General features: G+C 47.3%; 1 protein-coding gene across 1 annotated transcript; it reads right to left on the bottom strand.

Moving 5' to 3' along the window:
- Positions 1-261: 261 nt before the first annotated feature.
- Positions 262-3440, bottom strand: Smim23 (small integral membrane protein 23). The gene is made up of 4 exons (XM_075989665.1): positions 3351-3440; positions 938-989; positions 692-759; positions 262-474 (listed from the first exon to the last, which is right to left on the bottom strand). The coding sequence occupies exons 1-4, from the start codon at positions 3438-3440 to the stop codon at positions 262-264; spliced, it is 423 nt and encodes a 140-aa protein (XP_075845780.1).
- Positions 3441-13424: the final 9984 nt, after the last annotated feature.

Below are 13424 nucleotides of genomic sequence, written 5' to 3'. Positions count from 1 at the left end.
ATTTGCCCAGTGTCTCCAGACAAAAAAGAAGAAGATGAGCTCGACACCACGGGTGCTGCACCGGTCTGGTGGCCACAGGCATGGTCTCCCACCCAGAGTCCCCCCCCCCACCCCGCTGTTCCCCGGTGCTCTTGAACACGAGCCGTGAGCAGTGCTTATCCTTCCCGTCACTTTATTTCCTCAAGCCAGCCTGGAGCAGCAAGTGTCAGAGCCCGACCTCATTACCCCCTCTTCTGCTCCCCAGGTCCCAGCACCTGCCCTTCATAAATGGCCCTTGTGGGTGGAGCAGAGATCTTCTGGGCGTGGCTCTCCCAGAAGCGCGTCAAGCCAGAATTCCAGGTCACGCACCAGCTGTTCGAACTCTCTCACTTCTTTCTCTAGCTTCTCCAAAAAACCATGCAAGTTTATCTTCAGCCATTTCCTGAGGGTCCTTATCGGCTCTTCAGCGGGTTCATAGGTCTGATACTCAAGGCCCTGAAAGGCAGATGCCAAGGCTGTGTCCTCAGACTTTTCAGGAGGGTTTCTTGTTTGAGAAGATTCCCTGTGTCTTTGCAAATGCTGTTCATTCTGCCTGGGTTATCCTACCCTACCTTCTCCACCGGACTAGCTCCTATTTATCCTCCCCAAACTAGCTAACTGACACTTATCTGAGAAGCATTCCTGGGCCCCTTAGCACATCTCCTAGTGATACCTGGGATGCCACAGGATTCTGAGGGTGATTGCAGTCCCTGATCCGTCCAGATACTTCCCAGCCGCTTCCTGAAACAGGCACAGACACTACCTCTTAACAAACAGTCCAGATAAGTGTGATTGGTCTCTGCAGGGGGAGGAAGAGTAGGAACGGGCAGGGTGTGGGGCACTGCACAGGCACCCCTCCTGAGGACCACCACCCCTCTGTGGAATTGGTTTCTCCTTTCTTGGGTTCCAGAATGCTCACCTGATATCCCTGTGCCCAGGTACAGCACCAGAACCAACAGAACTAGCAGCGTCTGGGACAAGAAGAGGAGAAAGGAGACAGGAAAGTGAATTCCTGAGTGCAGAAGGCTCCATACCCCTGACAGGGGTTCAGCCATGGGGGAGCTGTCAGTCAGCTGTAGACATTTCCCACGAGCTAAGTCACACTGCTTCCAACCGTTGCAGAACCAGAAGACAGGGCCATGCATGCCCTGACATTTATGTCATACCCTTCCTCCTCTCCCACTCTTTGGTCCTTCTGAATCCCCTAAAATCTTTTTATTCTACCCAGCTTTATGGAGATATAGTTCACATACAACAAAACGCACATATTAAATGCACAGTCCGATCAGTTTTGACAAGTGTCTCCATATGGCCTCAATGAAGATCTAATCCTTTCCACCAACTTGAAAGGTTCCCCCGTGCCCCTCTCAGTCAGCCCACTGGGGCACCGACGGCCACGTTGTGTCCATTTGTGAGTTTTGTGGAAATGAATCAAGAATGTCTTTTGTATGATGCTGTTGGTGTGGCTCCATGCTTTTGTGCGTTCAGTTTTATTGGTGAGTATGTTGCATGGGCCTAACACACTTCATCCTCACCTCCTGGCGAGTTGTCTACAGTTTGAGGTGGTCAGGTACAAAAGTGCCTTGAACACGCATATACCCCGTCTTTGTGTGGACATGTTTCTCATCCCTGCTGGGTGACTATATTCAGACATGGAAATGCCAGGATGTGGGGTGAATGGATGCTTAGTTCTAGAACAATATGCAGGACTGTTTCTCAAGATGCGATTCCGTTGGCCACTCAGAGAATTCCTGTTGCTCTATGTCTTTGCCTTAGTATTGCCAGCCTTAATTTTAGCCACTCTAATGCTATTGCATAGAGACAGCCCAATCTATTCTATGTGTTTTCCAAATGATCAATGAGGTTTAGCATCTTTTGATTTTTAAAGACCTCTTTATTTTATGTGTGTACTTTTTCCGCCCACATGTTTGTGTGAGCAAACACGGGCATGCCTGATATTGGCAGGAGGCAGGAGTGGACTTCGGAACCCCTGGAACTGGAGTTACTATGCATGGTTATTAGCTACCATGTGGGTGCTGGGAACTAAACCTGGATCCTCTGCAAGAGCAGCAAGTACTCTTGGCTGCTGAGCCATCCCTGCAACCCAGGGGCTTAGCCTCTCACCGTGGCCTATTGGTGATTACTAATCTACATGTCTTTGTTATGCCTACTGAAGGCAGTTGCTCTTTTTTATCGGACTGTCTGTTCTTTTGATTAAGTTGTCAAGTTCTTTAAATGTTTTGGATCTAAGTAGTTGGAAACATATTCACTGTGAATATTTTATCAGCTCTGTGGCTTGCTTATCTTTTCAGTTTCTCATCAGTATCTTTTGAAAAATTAGCAAGTTTCTTTTTATAAAGCCCAACTTATCCTTTTGGGTGTGCTTTTTGTGTGAAGTCTGAAACATTCGTCTCTTCTAAGGTTTAATTTTCTCTTTTTTTTCCTCTAAATATTTTATTGTTTTAACTTAAATTTATGTGTATGATCCATTTTAGAGTAAATTTTGCACATAATATAAAAATATAAGTTGATAGTTTTTTTGTTTTGTTTTGGTTTGGTTTTTTGAAACAGGGTTTCTCCATAGCTTTGGAGCCTGTCCTGGAACTAGCTCTTGTAGACCAGGCTGGTCTCCAACTCACAAAGATCAGCCTGCCTCTTCCTCTCACGTGTTGAGATTAAAGGCGTGTGCCACCACTACCTGGCTCTAGCTTGAGAGTTTTAAAAACATAGTTGTCCTGCAATTATTTTTAGGGTTATTTTTCCTCATCAAATTATATTGATGCCTTTGGAGTGTCACCTGGGTGTTCCTGGGTTCTATTGCTTCATTGTTCTGCATATCCATTTTTGTCAATGCTAAATCTGTATGAATCTGTATCTGCTAGCACCACCATGCCTCGCTAGCATCACCATGCCACCATGTCACAGACTAGAGACTTTGAACAGTAGATACAATTTTCTACCAGTTTATGCTGTTGAATGCAGCCTTTCTCTGGGGCTTTCAGGTGTCACCTCTCACCATGTCCTCAGATGGTTTTTCCTCTGACCCACATATCCTTGCTGCCTCTTGCCATAAGGGTGCAGCCTGGCCCATAGACCAGAGACTTAACAGCAATCACCTCTTTAGAATCCTTGTCTACAGGTCGAGTCACTTGGGCCTTAATGTATACATTTGTTTCCAAATGAGACACAGACACTCTCTTGTTGGGTGTGAATGAGAAGGCAAGAGTGAGTGGCAGCTACGGGAAGGGTTGCTTCAGTTCCTGCGGTGGGCTGCAGGGGAGTTGGGTCTAACGTAGGGAGGGAGGAGGGAAACGGCACGAGCCCCGGCTTACCTGCTTCCTGTCATCACAGTGGCTGCTCCCTCTCTGCTCAAGCAGTTCAGCTGTCCCCTGCCCCCTGCCTCCTGTCTTCTGGATTGCCATGTCTCGACTCAGGGTCAGAGTGCCTGGGTGGATGGAAGCCCTTTCCAGGGAGAGGCAGGCGGGTGCCTCCCCTCCCCCACGCCTTGTCACCAGCCAAGCGTGCGTTCTGATGTCACAGAAGGCAGAAGACAGCTAAGTTCACTGCTCGGATTCTCACCACTGCCGCTCATATTATAACGCATAGGCGCTCACATGTGCAGAAAGCAGTAGTCAGGAAGAGATGCTATGAATGACTAGGTTTTCAGATAAAGGAGTTTTCTTTCTTTTGCCATAGATTTGCAAATTATTACAATATTAATCTTTAAATAGATAAAAAAAGATCAATAAAGACCATTTTGAAATAAATTACAGTTTTATGGTGATCATGATAGGCCCCTATCCAGGTGGAAGTAGGAACATGAAGAGATGGGGAGAAACTTTCCAAGTCTCTGCCCATTGTGCCATCCGGCACTGCGGTAGGCGACTTCACAGCCGGGCTGTGCTAATCTCCCAGCCTTACTTAGGCTTCTCCAGTTTTATTTGTACGTGTGTGTGCACGCGCGCGTGCGTGTGTGCACATGTGTGTACGCGTGCGCATGTGCGTGCGTGTGTGTGTGTGTGTGTGTGTGTGTGTGTGTGTCTATATCTGTGTTTAATTTTGAATGCTGGTGTCACATCTATAGATTTGGTATCTACCAAGACACAGAATTCTAAAAGCACTTGTTGAGAAATATCTATTCCTGTCTTTAGACTGATTTTTAATTGGATTGGTTTTTCTACAGTTGAATGTTAAAAGTTTATATATATATATTGTGGCAATAAATCCTTTTCTTGATAGATGGCCTCCTAGGATTTCTTTCAAGTCTATAGACCATTAAAAAAAATTCTCTTACTATGGACTTTTACAGACAAGAAGTTGTTTGGACTTTTGGTGAGCTCCAAATTCATCGATTCTTTTTTTTCTTTTCAGAATTGTACTTTTCTTTATTTTTAAAACTGTGTTGGCTGGAGAGATGGTTTAGCAGTTAAGAACAAGGGCTGCTCTTCCAGAGGACCTGGGTTCTTTTCCTAGCACCCACATGGTGGCTCAGAACCATCTGTAATCCACTTCCAAGTGATCCAGTGCCCTCTTCTGGTCTTTTAGGCACTGTATGCATATGTATACAGACACACATGCAGGCAACACACACACACACACACACACACACAAGCTATAGACTTAAAAAGAAATGGGTTTATATAGTGCACGTGTGTGCACACACCTTGCATTATGGATGTTGGATGACTTCCTCCTTGGAATGGCTGAAGGCCTCTGTCTGAGGCAGTTGATCACACCGGCGGCTCTAAATGCTGCTGCACTCACTCGTCTGTGTGCCAATCTCCACAGCAAACCACACTGTCTTTTTAACTTTTTTTTATTTAAATAACATTTTTCACTTATTTTACATACTAACCAGTTTCAGCTCCCTCCTCTCCTCCCATCCCTTCCCTTTTCCTGCCTATCCTTCTTCCCATCTGCTCCTCCCCCATCTCCATTCTTTCTGATTTTTTTCTCCCATGGGCTTGCACATCAAGTTGAGGCAGGACCTCAAATAAAGTTCCTTCCCTTATGTCTAGATGGGGCCAGGTAATCCAGCATAGAGAACAGGTTACCCCAAACCAGCTAAGCTCCAGGGAGAGGTCCTGCTCCCAGTGTTAGAAGCCTTGCTAGGAGACCAAGCTACACAACTGTCACACACATGCAGAGGAGGCTGGTCCCACCCAGGCTCCCTAACTGCTGATCCAACGTCCATGAATTCCCATGAGCTCAGGTCCGCTGTCTCTGAAACCATCCAGTCTTGATCAACATAGCTGTACCAGACCTTATTATCAACCACGGTGCTGTCTCTCACTTTGTCCTTCCGTGTCACGATGGTTTGCTTCCGGGTGGTGGTGGCGCACGCCTTTAATCCCAGCAATGGGAGGCAGAGGCAGGAGGATCTCTGAGTTCGAGGCCAGCCTGGTCTACAAAGGGAGTTCCAGGACAGGCTCCAAAGCTACAGAGAAACCCTGTCTTGAAAAACCAAAAAAAACCAAACAAACAAACAAAAAAAAACCAAAAAACAAAAATGATGGTTTGCTTCTTCTAGGGGCTGGACATTTTCAAGTAAAGTTTAGAATAAGTGTGTCTGTCTACACAAAGCTTTGATGGCTGGGATCGACTCAATCCTACTGACCTGGGAGCTCTGACTTCTTTGCTGTTCATGGACATAGTATGCTTTTCTCTTGGTTTAGATTTTTTTGTTTGTAATCGGTGTCTTATAGCTTCACGCATATAGGTCTTACATACATTTTGTTAAGTATGGATTTCATTTTTCTTTGGGCTCCCTTTATATTCCGAATATGTAAAGACATCATTAATTTCTCATGTTTTCATGAGTTTCCAAACTATACAGAGCTTCTAAACTAACATACAATGTCTGTTGGCACCTGCTGTCTGCTAGGCCCACACTTGATTGCTGCAGCATCTATTGGCTACAGCTCTGTAGGTTTTCGGGTACTGAATCACTTTACCAGCCATCGTATTCCAAACGTTCACCATGGAGCCTGGTATGTGGTAAACACTGGGTAAAACTTTTGGCCGAAAGGAGGAATAATGGCCAGTGAGAGGCCACGGGGAGTGTGTGGTGAGTACATTCTTTTCTTCACAGACAAAAATTTGACTCGCTAATGAGTTGAATAAGTAAAACAGGTTACGTATGCTTTTTAATTTTCTCAGTGATGAAGAGGAGGTTTATGGGGCCAAAGAAGGACACTAGCAACTGTGGTTGTTATGTACTGAGTCCTACTGTGTGCCAGACTCACACCAAGTGCTTTCTGTGCCTTACCTCCTTTCATCCTCACCATGACCTTCCAAGGACAAAGGGGCTGCTCCGATGGGGACATTACCCTAGAAATTCAGCATGACACACCTCTCCTGAGTGCAGGTCTAGTTAACTCCAAAACCTTCCAGTTTACCGCAAGGGGTTTGTGTAATTTTAGCCCACAGCAAAGAGCCTTGCCCTTCGTGTCGTCTTTTGTTTATTGTGCAGATGTGGATTTCCACTTTAGTTTTGAGCTGTCAATCATAGCTACAGGTCCTCTTTCCTCTCCGGCCCCATGCCCGTTCACCTTGGCACCTTGCGTATTGTGTGTGAGTTCTACCGACTTGTTCCTCATCTTCTCTTGTGCATTGCTAGCATCGCATGCAGCTAAGATGTTCCAAGGACTTCCAAGTGTTGCACCCTGTTCAAACTGCCTTACGTATGCTGACTTACCATTGATTGGTTCTATGGGGTGAGCAGCACTGTCCTCATTTTGCAGGTGGCGAGGCTGAAGCTTAAATCAACGAGGCCACCTTATCAAGTCTCAGAGCTGACCAGAAACAGGGCTGTGATCTGAAATCTGATCACAGGTGAAATCTGTAAAACGGGGTCTGATTACAGCACACTGCCTGCTGGTGGCTATCAGATACTGCTGTGTACATATTTCCGGTTGTGATCCTACCCTTTAACACTGAACCATCGCTCCTGCCCTGTACATAGGAAAAGTCAAGCCAGTGGGGGGAAAAATGAGCTCTCCCAAGCCAGTTAAAAGAAAGATAACTAATTCAAGGCTCTTGCTTCCCAACTGGGGCAGGCTTTATTTATTTATTTTGGTTTTTTGAGACAGGGTTTCTCTGTGGTTTTGGTACTCTGGGAAAAAACCCTCAGAAGCTGAGCCTTAAGATAAAACCTAGTCCTAGACTGGGTCCGGTACCTAGCAGGGGTCTATGGAAGGAGGCTAGAGTTGATGATGAAGGTTGTGAGCCTTGCTATCAGATGTCTGGATGTACGGGATGATACACAGATGCCATGGGGCACAGAAGTTCAGGGCAGGGATTGAGGCAGGTCAGTAGCGCACAGTCTGGGAGGGCAGCCAGTTGTAGCTCTAAGAAGGAAGACCCAGTGTCCTCAGATCTTCTGATTATATTCAGCAGAGGCTCAAAATCCATTCTTGCATGCAAGATCAACTGACTCGTGCGTGTTGGCAGCAACTCTAGCTTCAGAAGGAAATGGACCATGTGGACTAAACGCAGGTGGTGCTGATGAGCTGCCTGGTTGCCTGTCTGCTGTGACAGGCGCAGTGACGGACCCATACGTGACTTGTCCCAAATCTTCACTACAGTTAGTGTGTTACTCAGGATGACAAGCCACAGACACCTGCTTTGCTACACAAAACCAGAAAGTGTCCAATCATAAGGAGGCCCAAAGGGTTTCTGGCCCTGATGGAAGGCCGAGAACCAAGGAGAAATGGCGGCTTCCAAGAAGGGCGCTTCTGGATGCAGAACTTGGTACCAGGCCAGCTGTCTGCTCTGGGTGGGTGGAGTTCATCACCCTGGAAAAATTCTAAACTCTCATGGTGCCTGTATTCTAGATCTGTTTCATATTCTCACAACTAGATAATCTAAAACAACAGAGAACTATTTTCTCCTTACTTTGAAGACCACAAGTCCTAGGTTATCATTGCTGGGTCTTCATTAGGAATTCTATTGCTGGGATGAAACACTGTGACCTTAAGCAGCTTGGGGAGGAAAGGGTTTGTTCTGTTAATAATTCCACATCATAGTCCATCAGTGAGGGAAGTCAGGGCAGGAACTCAGGCAGGAACTTGGAGGCAGAAACTGAAGCGGAGACCATAGAGGAATGTTGCTTACTGACTTGTTCCTTGTGGTTTGCTCAGGGTGCTTTCTTACAGCATCCAAGACTGCCAGTCTAGGGGTGTCATCACTCACCGTGGCCTGGGCCTGCCTGCATCCATTATTAATTGGGAAAATGCACTACAGACTCGCCTCCAGGCAAACTGTAGGGAGGGGGGCATTTTCTCAATTGAGGTTCCCTCTTCCCGAATGACTCCAGCTTGTGTCAAGTTGACATAAAACTCGCCAGCACAGCTATGAAGGAGCCAGCCTGACCACACTCCCTCTGAAGGTTCTGGGGGAGGACCCTTTCCTTTCCTCTTTGGGTTTCTGGTGGATGTCTTCATTTCTTGACGTCAAGCCACGCCACTCTCATGTCTGCCTGTGTTCACATCGCCTTTTCCTTCAGGATGTGAGATCTTTCTGCCATTCTTTCACAATGAAACATGGGACTGTTCTGGGACCCACCAGAGAATTCATGACAATTTCCTTAATTGCAAAATCCTTAAGTTAAAGACATTTGTGCTCTGACTTTGTAACACAAGTTCTAGGAAACAGGATGTGGGAAGATTTGGGAGTACTTTTCTCAGTCTGCCGCTGTGTCTTGGGTACAGCCCCCCAAGACACAACATTCTGAGTATTGAGAGTCTCTGGGCTGACCCTTACCCCCCCAGGCCTGACCCCTAATAATAGGTGGTAAAGAGGTTGCCAGGGGCACCCCAACTCCACCCCAGAGCTGTGCTACCCTTCCAGGCTTCCTGGATGAGTGGCTATATCAGGGAGGGGTGAGGGCATTCTGGATGGTGAGCATCCCACGCTTACTTCTTTAATTGACTGCATCCGAGAGGACCAGCAGAGAGATAGGGTGCCCAAGCTCTCAGCATCTCTCTCCACTCCCTGGCACCTAGTAAGTACTCACTGCCTGCTAACCACTTGCTCCCCCCAGTCTATCTTCTCTCTGCTCCTGGGAATGCAGCAACTGGATCCTCAGTGCCACAGCAACTGAGGGGACAAAAGCATATGTTTATACACAGCTCTGGCATGTGCTGCCTGCCAAGGACACGGGCCACACCAAAAAAAGAAAAAAAAAACCCAAACCTTCTGCATGCCCCATTAATCAAAAGGCCAAGAGAACTGAAGAGCAGACCAAAAAGGAAAGAAAATGCAGGATTAATTTATGAGGCGTTCCGCTTCCTGGATGGCTCATTGCACCCCTGCTCTGGCAATGCTGCCGTGCAATGCGCTTCTAGACTTACTGTACTTCAACATCCAGGGGCTCTTTTGTAACAAGCCAAATATTCCTGGGTTATTGTTCTAGGCACCTCCCGTTGGTCATTGGGCTAATTTATTTCAGTCGGAATTTCAGGACCAGACACAACTCTTATTACTCACTGCTTCAGAGAGGGAATAAAAAAGCAATTGATATTTGGAAAAATGAAAAATATGTCCAGAACACTTTGGGTCCCGAGGCCAAGAAGGAAAAGGAGGGGGGGCTGGGTGGAGGGGAAAAAAATCAGGCGGGCTCACCTCGTCACACACTCTGTTGTGGCCCGTCTCGGAGACAGAGAGTCTAGAATGTCTACAGACAAATGAATCAACCACAGGGTGCTGAGAGTTCCCGACACCTGAGTCCTTCTGCGCATGACTTCAGCGGCCACCTGCGGGAGTAGGAGTGGGAAATAGAGCAATTAGTTGGAGGGCGAAGAAGAGAGCTCAGTGGGGCAGTTGAGTTCCTAAGGCCGTTTGCTCCCCCCTCTGAGACTCCTCAGAGAAAACTGACCTAGGAACAGGGCTTGAGGCATGACTGTCCAGAGACGTTTGCTCTTAGGACGCCAGGCAGTGCGGGGGGGAAGGAGACTTTTACTTGGTGGATACATGATGAAGGGGTGTCCCTGGAGAGTGTAAGTGTTCTTCCAGAGACCCGAAAGGAGACCAAATGTCTATTCTGCCATGAGAGATCTTTTGCCGGGAGTTAGTGTGAAATCCATGGCTTTGCTGTTCCTGGGAATGCTGGCTGAGCACCCAGCCTTCAGCAGTCAGAGTGGCTTCTGTGGACATGTAGAGGAAAGGAGTGGGCTCTGTGAATACAACAGAAGCTGTCCAGACAGGCGACGTGCCAAGAGGAAGGGATATGTATATGTGCCGTGGGCTTTCTGGGATGGCATTGTGGGGAGGGGCCTTGGCTGCATAGCTAAGCAACATGGAAAGAAACCCTGCCCTTCTCTACTGTGAGACCTTGGGCCACACCCACTTTGTGAGCTCTCAGTTTCCCCATCTAGGCAGGGAAGATAATGTGCTGATTGGTTTTTGTAAACTTGGTGCCAACCTAGACATATCTGGGAAGAGGGAATCTTAATTAAGGTGTCTCTATAAAATTGTCCTGTAGACAAGCCTGTTGGGAACTTTCTTGATTAATGATTGGTGTAGGAGGACCTGGCCCATTGTGGCGGTGCCACCGACCTAAGCAGATGGTCTTGGGGTATATAAGAAAGTAAACTGAGAAAACCGTGGAGAGATAGCCAGTAAACCACATTCTTCCCTGACCTCTGCTTGAGCTCTTACCCTGACTTCCCTTCATGATGAACTGTAAACTATATCAAAAAAAATGAACCGTTTCCTCCACAAGTTGCTTTTGGTAGTGGTGTTCATCACAGCAGAAGAAAAGAAACTAAGAAGAAACTGGTACCAGGAGTCGGGTGTTGCTGTGACAAACCTGACCATGCTGTTCTGGGGAGGACGATAGAAAGACTTTGGAAATCTGGACCAGAAAAATCCATTGCGTGTTCAGAGCCCCAGGAGCTGTTGTAGTAACTTAGAAGGTGATCCTGAGAGCGTGAAGAGGATGGACGTGTGATTTGTGAAGTCTCCACGGGAAATTTGAGAATCTTTACAAGAAGCTATTGGGCCACTGAATATTTTGAATTAAAAATCCATGGTCCTGGTCATCTGGGGCTGATGAATTAGCTGTGATTAAGAAAAGAATGGCGCAGTGCAGGGCGTGGAGATGCACACCTTTAACACTTGGGAGGTGTTGGCAGGCAGATATGTGACTTTGAGGCCAGTCTGATATACAGCCGGGGCTACACAGAGAAACCCTGCCTTGAAAGAGAGGGGAGGTACCATTGAGGCAAATTCTTCTGCGAAGTGTTTTCTCAGAGTCAGCACACAGAAGCTGTGTTCCAGAGGTGGCCAAGTCTGTACCTCTTGCTGGTGCCAAACTTGGCAATGCATAAGCATTCTCCAGGTGGATCTGGTCTTGAAGGCCTGAAGTGCTCATAGACCGCAGCTGAGGCCAGGAGGGGCTGCTGGTGGAGGTGAAGGTGAAGTCTCAGTTGCAGGAGAAGCCCTAGGACTGAAGGGGTCACAGAGACAAGTTGAAGCTTGGAACTGTGTGGCAGGGTCAGAGACCCTAAAGAGGGCCCTTAAGAGGCTACTAGTGAAGATGCAGCCCAGTTTTAGTAGAAACCCCAGCATAGTGGAGATGCCAGTACCATGGGATGCCAGCGAAGCAGCCGTAACTATGAAGTGTGGCTATCCTGAGCCTAGGAGGCAAGCTGTGTATGCTGCAGAGGGAGGAGCCAGAGAGGTGGAGCTGCCAAAGCCCTTTGGAGTCCGGAAGATCAGAAGTCTCAGAGACCCAACACGGAGCTTTACACTCTTGGACTTTGGTTTTGCTTTGATTTGATTGCGACTGTGCCCTGATTCTAAGAAAATTCTTAGATTAGTTTTGATTTTAGAGGGGCCCACAATTGAGACATTTTAGACTTTTAAAGAGATGTAGGTTTTTAAAAAAAAGAGTACTTGGACTTTAAAAGTATTGAAAAAAATGAAATCCGGTGGGACTTTTAAAGTCGTTCTATGTGTATATTGTGATATTAATGTTAGATCTTGGGGATGAACCAGAAAGGAAAGGTTATGGTTTGATAAGGGATGGGCTAGTGTATCAAGTTGACAAGGGGTAAAAACACTGGTTGGTTTTTATCATTTTGATCTGGGAAGAGGGAATCTTAATTGGGAAGCTGTCTCTACAAGATTGGCCTGTATGCAAGTCTGTCGGTCATTTCCTTGATAAATAATTGATATGGAGGAGGGACGCTCATCTCCTTGTGTATGCACTACCCTGGGCAGGTGGTCCCGAGGTGTATCGGAGAAAAGGCTGACTCATGAGGAGTAAGCTGGTAAACACCGTTCCTCCATGGCCCGTGCTTCTATTCTTGCCTCCAGATTCCTGCTTGAGTCCCTCCCCTGACTTCCCATTGTGATAGTCCACAAGTAGAAGCTGAAATAAGCCCTTTATCCCCAAGTTGCTTTTGGTTATGAAGTTTATCATAGCTCTAGAAACAAAACTAACAGATTCAGATTCCTGCCTTCTACAATGTCAGAAGGAGCAAAAGTTGCCTGTGAAAATACTGCCAGTAGCGACAGCGATAGCTGTCCCCTGGGCTGCACTTTTTTACCTGGGGTCATGCCCACAACTCGGGGAAGCAGAATCTCATGTCCTTGTTCTACATATGAGAAACTGAGGTCTCATTCAAGACCCCAGAAGCCGAGGATATGATTTCTACTGCTTTTCGTGACAATTTGGGTCTTCGAGATGCAAGCTGAACATGCAAGCTGTTCCCCTGATGTAAGGGGAACAGAAAGAGCCTGTCTCCCGAGATGTCTGACCTGCTTCTTTTCAACGTTCCATGTCTCCTACTGCTGAGCATATGTTGAAGTTGTAGCAAGAACACGAATTCCAAGGTTCTCAAAGCAGGGTGTGGGTGTCAAGAAATTTGAGGAGGAGCATGTGACAGCACAGCCTAAGAGAAAGAGACTGGGGCCCAGTCCTGGTGCTGGACAATGACGCTGCGTGGTTTCCACCGTTTCTGTCAATCTCTGTTCCTCTCGAAACTGTGTGACTATGAGTAGGCGGGACGAACCAGAACCCATGAAAGATGGACCTGTAGGCCCCGTGCAGGTGCTAGGAGTATGGCTTTGCCAGCATATGGGAGAGAACTCTATACCTGTCAAGGGAACGTCGTCGAGGGTGTCTGACTTGGCCGCCAGCCCCTGGAGGTTGAAATGGCTCTGAAATAAGATCCACGCGACCACGTTTGGCACATTTCTGGACTCATGCAGCTGTTCCACTTCTGCCCTACTAAACTGTCCCCCAGGTCCACTTCCTCATAAGCTCCGACGCTGTCAGGGTCTCCTGAGGAGGCCCAGGTTTGCACTGAGGACTCCTGCCTCAGACGGTGGGGTAAGGCCAGGTTCATAAAGAACGGTGGGTGTGTCACAGCCCGGAAGGGGCTCCTGCAGACCTCAAG

The sequence above is a fragment of the Microtus pennsylvanicus genome, chromosome 11, assembly GCF_037038515.1.
Source record: "Microtus pennsylvanicus isolate mMicPen1 chromosome 11, mMicPen1.hap1, whole genome shotgun sequence".
Taxonomy (NCBI): domain Eukaryota; kingdom Metazoa; phylum Chordata; class Mammalia; order Rodentia; family Cricetidae; genus Microtus; species Microtus pennsylvanicus.
Note: the sequence above shows the minus strand (reverse complement) of the source record. Positions and strands in the feature narration are given on the sequence as shown.